This window comes from Lathamus discolor, chromosome 2, assembly GCF_037157495.1.
Source record: "Lathamus discolor isolate bLatDis1 chromosome 2, bLatDis1.hap1, whole genome shotgun sequence".
In the NCBI taxonomy this organism is placed as follows: Eukaryota; Metazoa; Chordata; class Aves; order Psittaciformes; family Psittacidae; genus Lathamus; species Lathamus discolor.
The window spans coordinates 91387901-91400864 of NC_088885.1; the positions used below are offsets into that span (position 1 = coordinate 91387901).

The 12964-nt window shown below is 39.4% G+C and overlaps 1 protein-coding gene across 6 annotated transcripts in view; it reads left to right on the forward strand.

The window, feature by feature from the left end:
* Nucleotides 1-12964, forward strand: part of FHOD3 (formin homology 2 domain containing 3) — a 379358-nt gene that overhangs the window by 217380 nt on the left and 149014 nt on the right. For all 6 annotated transcript variants that reach the window (XM_065667731.1, XM_065667733.1, XM_065667735.1 and 3 more), the window contains exon 6: nt 3055-3149. In XM_065667731.1, coding sequence (XP_065523803.1) covers nt 3055-3149 — 95 coding nt within the window. The remainder of the gene's footprint in view (nt 1-3054; nt 3150-12964) is intronic.

Genomic DNA, 12964 nt, shown 5'->3' on the forward strand with positions numbered 1-12964 from the left:
AAAAAGAATTCCAGTTAACTGAGAGATGGGATTAAGTGGATTAAATAGCCTCCTTATTTTTCAGTGAAAAGAGATAAAAAGAAGTTTGGTTGAACAGGCACGTACAAATGCAAACTTAAATAATTTTGGACTAGATTAGCCTTCCAAACAACCTCAGATCACCTTACAAAGTAACGTGCCCTGTCTTGGCAAGGCTCTGCATGTTGGGCATGCATGCATGCCAGCTTGCACGTGCAGGGCAGTGGGTATGTGGAGTTTGCACTGTAGCCACAGCCATTTCAGCAGACTATGACCATGGTCTGGGAGGTAGGCTATCAGCTGGGTAGAGCAATTGAAAGAATATAGACCAGTGTCCTGTGGCAAGTCTGTTTACATTTGGTGCAAAACTGATCCGTCCTACTCAGCCAGACCCAAGCCCTGGGAGAACCTGGGAGCCTCCAGTCAACTAGCCTGCTCCTACACAAGTATCTTTGATGGCCTTTTCCATTTTGCCACTGTTTTCTGATTACTAGGTGTTACGTTTTCTTCCTCAGCACACACACTTGACATGGTGTGAAAACCAACATTCTCCCGCGTTTGAGTCTTCTCTTGGATTTCTTTTACTGAGAATTTTTAAGGCATTGATTGGCTTTGTGCAAACTATATCCAAAGGCTCCCTAACTTACTCTTCCTTATAATGAAAGTTGACTTCTCAACCCTGCTCATCATGTCTTACTTTCATTTTTATGACCCCTGAAGGCAGGACATAGCAATACGTTCCGCATTAAGGTCTCTCAGCAGCTGATAACTTGAGGTATGGCAGATAGTTACTGGAGTCATGACTTGGATCATTGTCACTTGGATGTGGTCAGCATGACTCCACAGCAAACCTATCTCCAGCTGTTCATTTTGTGCCATCTTTTACAATTCTTTATGTTATAAATCTTATCGGTTACTTGTTCAGGAGGCAGCAGTAGTGGAGTTTTTTTATGTGTTACTAATTTGTCACCTTCATCCAGAAGACCCATCTTGTTGCTGGAAAGGTAGAGATACTGCCATATATTTTTTTATCATAATAAAAAGGGGAGGGTAAAGGAAGGTGCAAGATTAGCGTTAGCAAATGAAAATTGTCAAGAATCCCTAAAAATCTGGGGGGGAGGGGGAAGGTACATCTAAGAGGCTGAAGACTAATGCATCCCAGATCTCACTTACGCATTCAGTCTAACTGGTCTTATGTATGAGCAGTGGAGTAATTTTGTATTGTGTGCATGTTTTCCCTTTAAAAGCAGACTTGTTGCTGTCTTTGATTTCTATATTAATTTGGAAAACATGCACAAATAGTAAAATTTGTTTCACATTTGTTTCAAATTCAAATTAAATCCCTTCACCCCCAACCAAAAATTTGCAAGAGAAAAAAAAAAGGGAAGTTAGTGACCTTGTCATGACTGGATCTCATTCTGATCAACGGCCAAAACTTTTTAGCATTACAAGGAAGTAAAAACAAGAATTAAAACTTTCTCTGATTACCACTGGGACAGCAGTATTCTTCTCTTTCCTCTACCTGCCAGGAAATGCTTCAAAGCAGCCATTAATTCAGGCAGTGTAATTCTTATCTCCTTTTACTGGCTAGCTTACCTCTTTTAATTTACTTAAACACTTGGGCCTGTGTCCCTGCCACCTGATTTTATTCACCTGAGACACACGTCTTTGGAGGGTAGTAAATCATTGCTTCCTGTAGAGAGGCAATGAGGCCTGCCTAAGATAAGTGTTATCTCCTTGCTGTAGCCCTCTTCTTACTTTTTCTCCATCTCCATTGGCTGTGTAGGATGAATTTGTTTCTAGCCTGGTGTAACAGATTAGATAAGGAATATAAGTACCTAAAATTAGTACCTGGCTTTTTTAAACTCTAAGTCAACCAACTAAAGCAAAGGTAAAAGGAGAGATTGTAAAAATGAGTTAGCTGCTTAGCCATAGTGGGTACTTAAGGGTTTGCCTAACAATTATGTCTTTGAAAAGTCTGCCCTAGTAAAGTGATGCTGCACTGTGCACAACCTGTGCAAAAGTTAGCAAACATTTGGAATGTATTTGGAAGATTAATAACATCATAATTTTCCTCACCCTGTGGGTTTTTTCCTTCTCTTTTTCCCCCCATAAAGCAGTGTACTAGAGACTCATCAGGTTGTGCATTAGATAATTGAGTTGTTATGCCAACAGGCTGTGCTGAAAGGTGTTACATCAGTGGTTTCTTTTTCATCCCACTGTGCTTTGATCTCATGCTATAAAGCAGAAGATCTAACAGTGGAAACTTTTGAAGATGATAGATGAATTTCGCTAATCCACTTTTCATAATCCTTACGAAAAATGTCTGTCCTTATCAGTCAAGAAAGATTTAATAGCTGTTGTCTCTAGAAAGTCTCATATTATCAGAACTGCAAACTGTGGAATTACTGCTAGGAAATATTTTACTAGCATGTTTTGAAATGCATGTGCTTTAGAATAGATGAATAGTGGTGCTTCTTTGTTAACCAGGCTTTGTTCGTTGAATTTTCTTCCTAAAATGCAAAACTGGCAAGAAAGCACTGCAGTGGTGAATATTTGCTGTCCTTATTGGTGTTAATTGCCCTGCTTTAATTTCATATTATTGGAATTCACTGAAACAGTCAGTCCAAATATATTAATTCCAAATATTATATGGTCCTGAAATAAATAATTAAAAACTCTTGGCTCACAAGGTGTAGAGTATTGTAGCTGATGGAACTTCCGCAGCAATAAGCAGTGTGTAGAATACTGTTTGCAGATTTTGGGGCAATAAAATGTGGTATCTTCTAGGAAAGCACACGTGCCTGAACTCGTCCCTGGATGAAATTCACACTTATATCATCCAGATGAAGTCAGTAAAGTTACTGCAGTTGCCCAGGACTTCATCCAGCACAATCTTGCCCAATGTATGTTTCTTTAATTGAGCTCCCCACGTCTCTGGAAAACCTGGCTTACAGAAAATTGCCAGCAATGTTTAGGATTACAAAAACTATTCACCAGGTCTGATTTGCATTTTATCTCTTTTCTTTACAATAGCTTTGGGACAGATCATGCTCTATGTCGATGGCATGAATGGAGTAATAAATCATAATGAAACCATCCAGTGGCTGTACACACTTATTGGGTCGAAGGTAAGACACTCTCCAAAGTTATTCTTTTATATGATTTTGCTGTTCTTTAAATGCATTTTATTTGTATTAAATATGCATTTAGGGTATAAACAGACTGCCTTTAGATTCTAAATGAGTACATAACACTCTTCATGGAAACCAGGGCACACTGAGCTGTTATTTCTTTTTGACTGATTTTATACTCTATTGTGCTTTTGCTACATACTCTGCTTTTAGAAGCTTATATACCTAAGATGCCCTCATTACTGTCTGTGCTGCCATTAGAGTTGACCGTGGAAAAGATTTTTTAGTCTTGCTGTTGTCATTCCCAAGATGTTCTTTGGAACCATTTTTGGGGGTGGGTTTTTTTCACCTTTCTATTTTATGAATGCAAGTACTTTTCATAGTTTCACCATTGTTGAGCACTGAGGGAGGACAATTCAGAGTGACTTCTTCCTTGGAACAGAACAGAGAAGGATAGGTTTCCTTCTTAGACTAGAACAAAATTAGATAGAATAATTCAGTTGGAAGGGACCCACACCTATGATGTAGTCCAACTGCCTGACCAGTTTGGGCTGACCAAAAGTCAAAGCATGTTATCAAGGGCATTGTCCAAATGCCTTTTAAACACTGAGAAGCTTGAGGCATCATCCACCTGTCTAGGAAGCCTGCTGCAGTGCTTGACCACCCTCTCAGTAAAAAAATGCCTCTTAATGTCTTCTAGAAGACGAAGTCTGGTAACTGTCTACAGGAGAATATTTGTTGGTCCCTACCTACGAGGAGGCAAAAGCTGAAGGCCAGAATATATGCCAGTTGAGTTTGTCTTCTCCAGTGCAATAGTGATTTATATAGTGCACAACCCACTTTGAAGGTCATCTTTGCTCGAAGTCAAAAAGAAAGCAGAATACAAAATCCGCTGCTGCACCATCTTGGAGGGCCACAGGGTAGATAAACCCACAAATACATCATTCTCCAGTCTGTTGGCCCTGCAGCTTTAGAAAGTTTAAGGCCTGCAGGGAGTGCTGCTGCTCTTGCCATACAGACTTCCTTGGGATAGATCTGTGTGAACCAATAGGCAGAACATGGTATGTTAGCTATTGGTAGCAGCTCAAAAATTGCTAAGAAATTTCCAGAAATGTTTCCTCAAGTAGCTGAGTAGCAGAAAGTTGCTGTTGGATAGTGTAGTGAACAGATGTGCTACTGCTCTCCCCCTTTCCCCTGATAGTTTTTATAACACAAGGAGAGAAAAGAGCTCGGTGTTCCAGGGACCTTTTTTAACCACAAAAGATTTTTTTTTCTACAATATGCAAACTTCACTGCTGCATCAGATTATCAAGTCAGAGAACAGATGCTGTGATATTGAAAGGACTGATTTATCTTGATTTATGTTCACCTATATTGGTAGAAACATAAAAGTAAGGTAATTACAGTTATGTAACAAGCAAAAAAGGAAAAAAAGTGTTGCCATGTCCATGATTATTTTAATTCTCTAATGCACCTAGTGGGAATGGGATGGGAGAGAAGCACACCTGCTTTGCTACCTTGTAGATTAAATTCTGTCTGGATTTTCTTGACCAGAGTACTTCAGCTCTTGGGTCCTTAAGCTCCTTTCTCCCTCCCCCACCACCAGTCAGAATGATTATCTCCATGTCCTGGCTCAGTGCCTGCAGCTGAGGAATGCAGGCAATGTGCTTTGAATAGTTTGGTTTCAGGTAGCATCAAAGTTGCTTTTTCGTTATTCTTCGGCTGTCTTGGAAGAGATCTAAGTCCCTGTTTGTATGCCAGAAGTTAACCAAATGCATGGCAGGTTTACTGTCAGAGTGTGGTGGGACAGCTGCTTTATGCACTTAAAGGTGGTTTTGACTTTCTGTGAAAAATGAGCCCCTGGAATTTGCAATGCTTCTACAGTATAATGTGCAGCCCTGCTATGCTGATGCTTTCTCCACAGCAAAATTGGTGGAACATCATATTAACATTGCTGAACAAAAAATGAATAGTGAAATGGCCAATTAAGTCCTGGGACAAATCTCTCTGATAAGATGCAGGAGGAATATAATCATTTTGCTGCCATGACTGTGACATGTTTTCTCCCCTTCTCAAAAGCTCTGACAAGGCTTAATATGCTATAATTTGGTACCCAGTTCAAAGATCACTTTGCATGTGTCCGGTAAAACTTTTGTAATCTTAATCTTAAATGACTCGTTTCTTAGTGGGCAGAAGGAGTCTTCTCTGGTATTATATGGGCACTAGATTAGAAATTTGAAGATAACAGTACTCTTCTTCTGCCATATTATTTACAGAGAAGAGCATTATCAGCACATCCCAGAATCTCTGGGCCAGTGCTGGTTCCTTGCAAGACACATCCAAATGTGTGACCTCACCAGTGTTTGCCACTGGCCTTACACAGTCTGGCTGTGGGCTGTTTTTCAATCATCAATGGTTAATACATCCCTGGAATAAAACATTTACAGCATAATCCCAATTTAAATGTACATCACTGCTATTTCATCATTAGTTATTTAGGCACTAATTCATCAGTCTTTCCTTGTTTTACAAAACATTCAAGTATGTACTTAATTATAGGTGTATGGTTTCATGCTGTTGGCTTCCAGTGAACTTTAATACATAACTGAGTTCAGCAGTGTACTGCTGTAGGAGTGCAGAAGAGGGCTATAGCAGGGCCAAGGCTCTGACAATCTTACATAAGCTAGAAGTTACGTAAATAGGAAATATATGCATCAACTGGGTTTTCTTTTAGCATTCATTGGGAGCATGGAGCATTCATGCAAGATAGTTTGCTTTTTAAAAGGGAAACATAGGAGCCAATGAATGTTAGTTAATAGTGCTTTCAGAAGTGCTCTTAATTTTTGATTTTTTCTGTCTGAAATGAGTAATCTAACCTGCCCAGGATGTTGCCTTCACTGACATGTTTCAACCTCACAACATCTGGGAAATGATATTTCACCACTTTCTTGGTGTTTCTGCCAGTTATACGTTGCTGCTGCTGAAGCTGGAATTAAGTTTTTGTGTTGTATTGCAAGTTATATTTAACCTGGCTGTAAAGGGACCTGAGGCATTTGTTTACCCTGGCAGCTGGCACCACATAACCCTGTGGAGGTCTATGGTGGATCACTTGCAGGTAGACTCTTGGTTTGATAATGATGGCAAGGGCTGCTGGAAAATTTATCTTAACCAAAGCAAAGGACGGCAGGTTAAAGACATACATGCACTAAACCATATTAAGTCCTTCTAATGTATTTTTCATCTGTTAACATCTATGAGGTAATATATATATATACTTTCATATGTGTTGGTATTCCCCCTGACCTGGTAATAGAAAGCATACAGCACTGTATCAGTGCCTTATCCTCTCCAGGAATAACTACCGAGTGTTTACAAAAAGTGCATTTCTGAACCAAAGATCTTGGAAAAATCCCAGGTATTTTTATCTTCTACTAGAGAAGCAAATGTTCATTTGCATCACAAACCCACAGGCTTTTGCTATTCTGCCTCAATCTTCAATGGCACGTCTAAGGCATTAAGTAGTCCAAAACCTGAGTGTGGTTTCACCTTTTCTTTCCCTCCATTTCTGAATGCTACTGATAATGATTATTTTTTCCCATTTGATGATCCAGGCTGTTCTAATTTCCCCCAGGGGAGCTAAAGCCCCTTTTTGGCATTGTATTCAGTGGAAAGTAATCCATTTTCAAAGTGGTGCTCGGTAACCTCAGAAGACAGGGTGGAATGCTGGGCCCAGGCTGATACAGCGGGGTTGATTAAAGATTCCTATCTCACATATTGTTTTAATTTTTTTTCTCCTACTTTGCTTCTGTCTGGGTCCTAGATTGCGAGGTTAAATACAAATTTTAACTAGCAAGTTGTTCCTTCAGCCTTGTGTGACTCTTTTGCTTCCTTCGCTATTGAAGTAATGACACTTTGAATGTTTTAAATTGTAATTCAATAAAAAAAATAACAAAACAAAACACAGTCTAAGCAAAAATCTATTTCAAAGCAAAAGGAAAAAGTCCTCAACATTGAAACAGAACATGGTTATAGTGGGAGAATTTGTTGGTTTCAAAAGAGAAGTCCAGGAGGGCTGCTTTTGCTGCACAGCAGTGACATGTTAAAACACACCTGTGGCTGGTAAGTCATTTTAAGAGAAATAATATTCTAAGTCACAAAAAGCCCCGAAGTTGTTTTTACAAGTGAATCATTTAAGGTATGCAGGGATAAATACTTTATTCAACAACTTGATTAGATCTGTCTCCATTTCGCAAGTCATTTATGTATGTGTTCAACTGAAGTCATAAGCAGAGCAGAGAGTACCATATAACTTGAATTTGTGCTCTTCCTTGGGAAATTTCTTGCCAAATCTTATGCAAGTGGATGTTAAAGTGCGTCTACAAATACATACCAAATAATGGTTTGTAGTCATGGGGAAAGTTACAACTATAAAGGGCCAAACAGAAATGAATAGGGCTAAAATAGTGCCAAAGCCCAAAGCATGTTGGATTCAATCACTACCAAAACTATACAGTATACTCTCTTGTTGAGAATCCTGGAAATGCAGTGTATTTGCATCTCATTAACTTTTCTGGTATCATATCACGTGTATGGATGACCTAGTCTTAGTTAACATTGCCTTGATGATGAGAATGATTATACAGCCTGACCTTTGTGAGCTGGTGGTTGTGTTGTAGAATTGTTCTGCACTTTATTCCTAAGAGGTTTGGAAGTGATCTAGAAAAAGTGGCCAGTTAAAAGAATTAAGCAGCCAGGAAAAGTTACACAACTTGGGTACCTACTGTGATTAATTCCACAGGTTGTTGCCTTCTCAATCTGCTGCCTTGATAGTTAACAAACTCTTGCACCCTCTGACAAATAAGACCCTGCCTACAGCTAACGTGCAAGCTATTCAGATTGTATTGTGTCTCTTACCTCAAGCCGCAACTCTCATAAGTCTCTGGTTTTATTCTGTTTTCAAGTCTCGCCAGGTAGAAATGTCAGTTAGATGTCAGTTTTACAGGCTTTCGGGCTCCTTTGCTTCCTGCAAGGGTTCAGTTTAAAGTTGAGATCTCTCCTTGAGCCCTAAAGTCAGTGGGGTCCCATCCATGGGCTGTCCTGCGCTTGAGACCCTGAGCTGTGGGGAAGAGGTACAATTTCTTTGAGTTCAGTGAAACTCTGAACATTCATGTCATGACTCTTAAATTTAATCTTCTGTGCATTTGGCCACAGAACTGTTGTTATGAAAATGATTGTATGAGGAAGAAACAAAATCTGAGATTTATAGTAACTTTCCTACTTCCTGCCTCTCAAGAGCTTGAGCCGATGCTCACCCGGGCAGCCTGAGAGCTTCCGTCCTCTTTCACTCAGAAACTGTAATGCCGCTGTTGCATGAAGGGAGTTTATTTTGAATTGTATTTAATTAGCGCTTTGAAGATAAAGATCAGGATGTTGCAATAAACTTGGAATATGATACGCCAGCCAGTGCAGACTACGTTATACACTCACTTTGGTCTGTCCAGCTCAGCAGACAGACTGTTATGAGTGCTGCTGCTCTTTACCAACCTTATTTGTGGGTGAGTTTCAAAGTCAGTCCATCAAACATGAGTTTGCAGTAGTCCAGTCCTGCAGATATAGCTATTCCCATAGGTCCATCTGTTGCATTCACTTCTGAGTATTTTGAAGGGATAAATGAGCTCTTGTAGATTAAGGTGATACTAGAAAACACATAGCTCCCCCATATCGTATCAGAGATCTGATTTCAGCTCGTTTGAAGTAGAGAATGGGAAAATGTAATTATTAACTGCCAACAGCATGGCAAATATATAGGCCCACCTTTTAACTCAGTCTCATGTGTTTAAATCTGTATGAGCAAATGTGGTAGCGATGAGTGAAATATGTCCAAGCATTTCCAGAAAATACTGTACATCTATGCAGATGTACAGATTTCTTCTTGTGAAGGAAAGGCATGAAGAAGGAAAAAAGCAAGTGTTATACTAGTATTGGGGAGAAGAGGAGGGAGAACATATAAACCAACCTGAAGTCAGTACTAGCTTTTAGAATTACCTTTGTCTCTCTCACTGCAGTAGTTCAGTGTCACAGATATGTGCTTACCAGTGTGAATGGTAACAGTTGTGAGCAAATTACTGTGCATTTTCTATTAGCTGCTTATGTTTTCTAACAGGCATTGTGTCCAGCACTGCTGTGAGAGGGCATAGTTGGAAAGTTTGTCTCTATTGAGAGATGAGACTGAAGAAAATGGAGCCTGCTTTTTCCAGTGTGCTTGAAGCCACCAGTGTGAAAACTTTTTTGACTAGAAAATCAATTGCCTGATGAAGAAAAATACAAAATTTTCAATCTCAAGTTGTCAGATGGAAAAGAGTGAAGATATATGAAGTAGTCTCTCCAAGGCTAAAAAAGCAGCTGGTTATAATCCAAGCTTATAGTACACAACTGACATTTTTTTGCATATTCTAAACACAGAAATCAGCTTGGCCGGTGTAGAACACATTATGGTCATTTTGCCAAACCTTTTGGGATAGCTGAGTTATCATTTTGCAGAGTAGAAATACCATTAGTCCTAAGTCAGGAGTTAAGTGAGCTGCATTTTAAGAAGTGATTTAAAATTAAAATAAGCAGTTATGTCTAAATCTTTTCTGGAAGCACTATTTCATAAACTCAGATGTATAATGCTTCAGTTTGCAGGGTTGCTTGTTTTCTGGGCTCTGTTTCTCTTAGGTGATACAGGGATATATCTTTTCTGGCAGTGGCTATGGTGATTGGTAGAGGGCATGTGGGCTATTAGAAAGTTTTGGTGAAGAGCAGGGAAAGCTCTTGTGGTACATAGTCAGTTGTTGAAATGCCACCAAACTCAAATTTGTTTGCTTAGTGAGGTCAAGTGATGTACTTTGTTTAATCTATTTAATAGTTAAAATAAGTGTATGTGAAAAGTCCAGGTAAATAAAGCTTCATAATGAATTACTTCCTCTGAATGTCCCCATGTTTTGTTTTGTTGTTTTTTTTTATCATAATAACTTCTCTTTAGTCTGACCCACTCAGTCATGTTGATGTCCAGTTACATGGTGATTTTAGCACTGTTGCAGAACTGCACAAGTAACTGCCTCTTCATGCAGGCACCTCCATGTGGCCTGAAGTGTAGCCATCCTGGTGGGAAGCCAGTTGACAATCCTTTCTTGTTCCCCTAAGCCCTGTTCTCCAAGACCAGTACTGCCAAACTCAACAGCTTCTGGCATTGTAAGAAGATTTTGGAATTCATTTTCAATCTGATACAATGGCATGCATTATCAGAGATGGCTGTATGCTAAACTACTGGTTGTGTCAGTCTGTTGGATGACTGACTTTGGGTTATATATTTATATTAATGAGTAAATGGGTGTCAAAAAACAAAGTCATAGGCTTATGTCAGTAACAAATATAATTTGTCCTCTGTCCTCTTATCCCCATTTCAGTAAGCCACTGGGCAAGTCTTTCCAGGTACGATCAGCAGATGTACTTTTGTGCAATAAGGCCTTTAATGATGGGGAGTAGGGCCCATGTATATGCGACATGCAGCACATGAGATAGATCATTATGAAAACTAAGAAAATGCAGCATAGTGAATGGGTAAGTTTCCAGAAAGTGCCAAGTACTAGTACCTCACCTGTAGTTATTGCCTAGTTGTTATATTGTTCCTCTTCCTTCTGTGTAGTGAGACCAGTATAAAAAACAAACCTGGCATCCAGATCTCCTGAGGCTTAGTTACATGTACGGATTTTAGACAGAGCTTTTGGTTGTTCTGCCAGCAGAAAGCAAAGGGATGTACACTTGTGTGTGCTGCAGTTCCAGTTCTGTAGGAAGAAAGGTGGTAGTCAACCTTTTGCATTCTTCAGTGTATATTAAATACTTTGCGGGTTATGACTGTTAAAAAGGTAACTGTGGTTAATTTTTACTTCCTCTGATGGATTTGAAGAATGTAGGTAGCCTTTCCTTATCTTGTAGGTAGCCTTTCCTGCATTGTTGGTATGGATCCGTTTTACAGGACTTTGCAGAAATGCAAGTGCAGTCTGTGGGGAAACAACAGAAGAAGTTCCACACAGTCTGTTCAAACTTTTGGCTGTGCAAGGATCTCATGCTCCTCTAAAAGTATGAATTGAATCCACTGTGTACTTTGTTTCTGCTGATGTGAGGTGTATAGGGTCCATCTTTTTCTGCAGAGCTGTGCTGCTTGATCTTCTCTCTCCAGTTTGTTGGTTTTTTTTAATATCCTATCTTTTGTAAGCTCCTTGAGACAGAAACTGAATTAATGAATACTGCATTGCCTTCTTAAATTCATCTTAATTTTGTTCTTAAGTCAGTCTCTGTGCTGGTTTATGTATATATAATACAGTAGTGGAATCCTACCTACAGGAAAGAAAGTGCTATCCAACATTTTTCGCAGAGTCATGTAAACCAGATCCGAGACAGTTCAGCCAACACAGCAGTTAATATACCAGTGTTTTGCTTGTAGCTTAGCCTGGAAGAATGGCCCAGCTAGGGACGGAGTCCATACATTGGGAGACCCAGCCTGAATCCAGCTTCCAGGCACATTCTTGAACCAGTTTCCAAATCCCTTTGTGCCCTGGTCCTTCATCTGGAAAATTGGTATTTAGATTTTAGAGCCCCGAGGGAAGAACATGAGGGAGTGGTGGAAGGACAGATTATATGTGTTGAAGACATACGTAGGTGAAAGTTGAACCTAATACTAATTGTTACCATATCTGTCCCTCTGGCATCACTCAAAAATGCTTGTCATTCCTTTATTTAGACATAGTTGTTCTTTAAAGCAACAGCTACTAGCTAAAGGTACTTGGATAACAGTAAAAAATACACTATATCAAAAATGGAACCCACCAAAACATATATGATGGCTTCATATGCAGCAGGTAGTGGACCCCAAGGAACCTCTGAGTTGCAAATGGGTCATGTTCCTCACTGGGTTATTGCCCTAGGACTCATCATGGTTACCTAACAGATTTCATGTTATTCTCAATTACAGAACTAATCCTTAGGAAGGAAGATGCCTGTGTGGACTTCGATTACTTTTCATAAGATCAAGATCAATAGAAAGGTTCTCTGATCTGTTTATTCTTCCCCCCTACAGTCCTCTACTAGTAGTTTATACATATGAAGATTTCAGAATAATTTCCAGCACACCAGCAAGTTCTGTAGCTGGCTCGAGGATTCACTGAAACGAGTCTTATCTGGATGTGCTGTGTACTTCCTTTCCATATTCTGATCCTCTTTGATCACAGCAATTGAACAAGGAGTTCAGATGCTTCCTGGTTTTACACCCTGCTCCTCACCCTCCTTTTTTCTTTTTGAAAACCACATTAATTAAAAAAAAAAAAAATATATGGTATTTGGTAGAAAAAAAATGCTGTTAATACCTCAGCCAGCATGACAGGTTTTTGAGTTTCTTACGAAATAACAGAACTATAGCAAATGTATGCTTTGTCTTTTTTGCTTCCAGCAGCATGTAGCTCCTTCCTTCTTTAGTTTATTAATACAATTAAAGCATCCTCTCAGAAGCTATTTTTTCTCCACCGCACTTTAGATTTCACTGTGTGGTTGTCTAAGCACCTTATTGTGATTTTGGAAATGCAACGCTTTGCTAATGCTTCCCCAGTTGAGCTTTATACATGACAGCCTTTCCTGCAGAATGTAAGTTGAAACAGTGAAATGGGACAAGAGACCCCTGCAGGTATTAACTTATGGAATTGCCTCAGAGTTGTTAATTTATGTGGTTCTGTTCACCCTGTCTTCCTTTAAATAGAGAGAATAGAATTCTGCTTCAT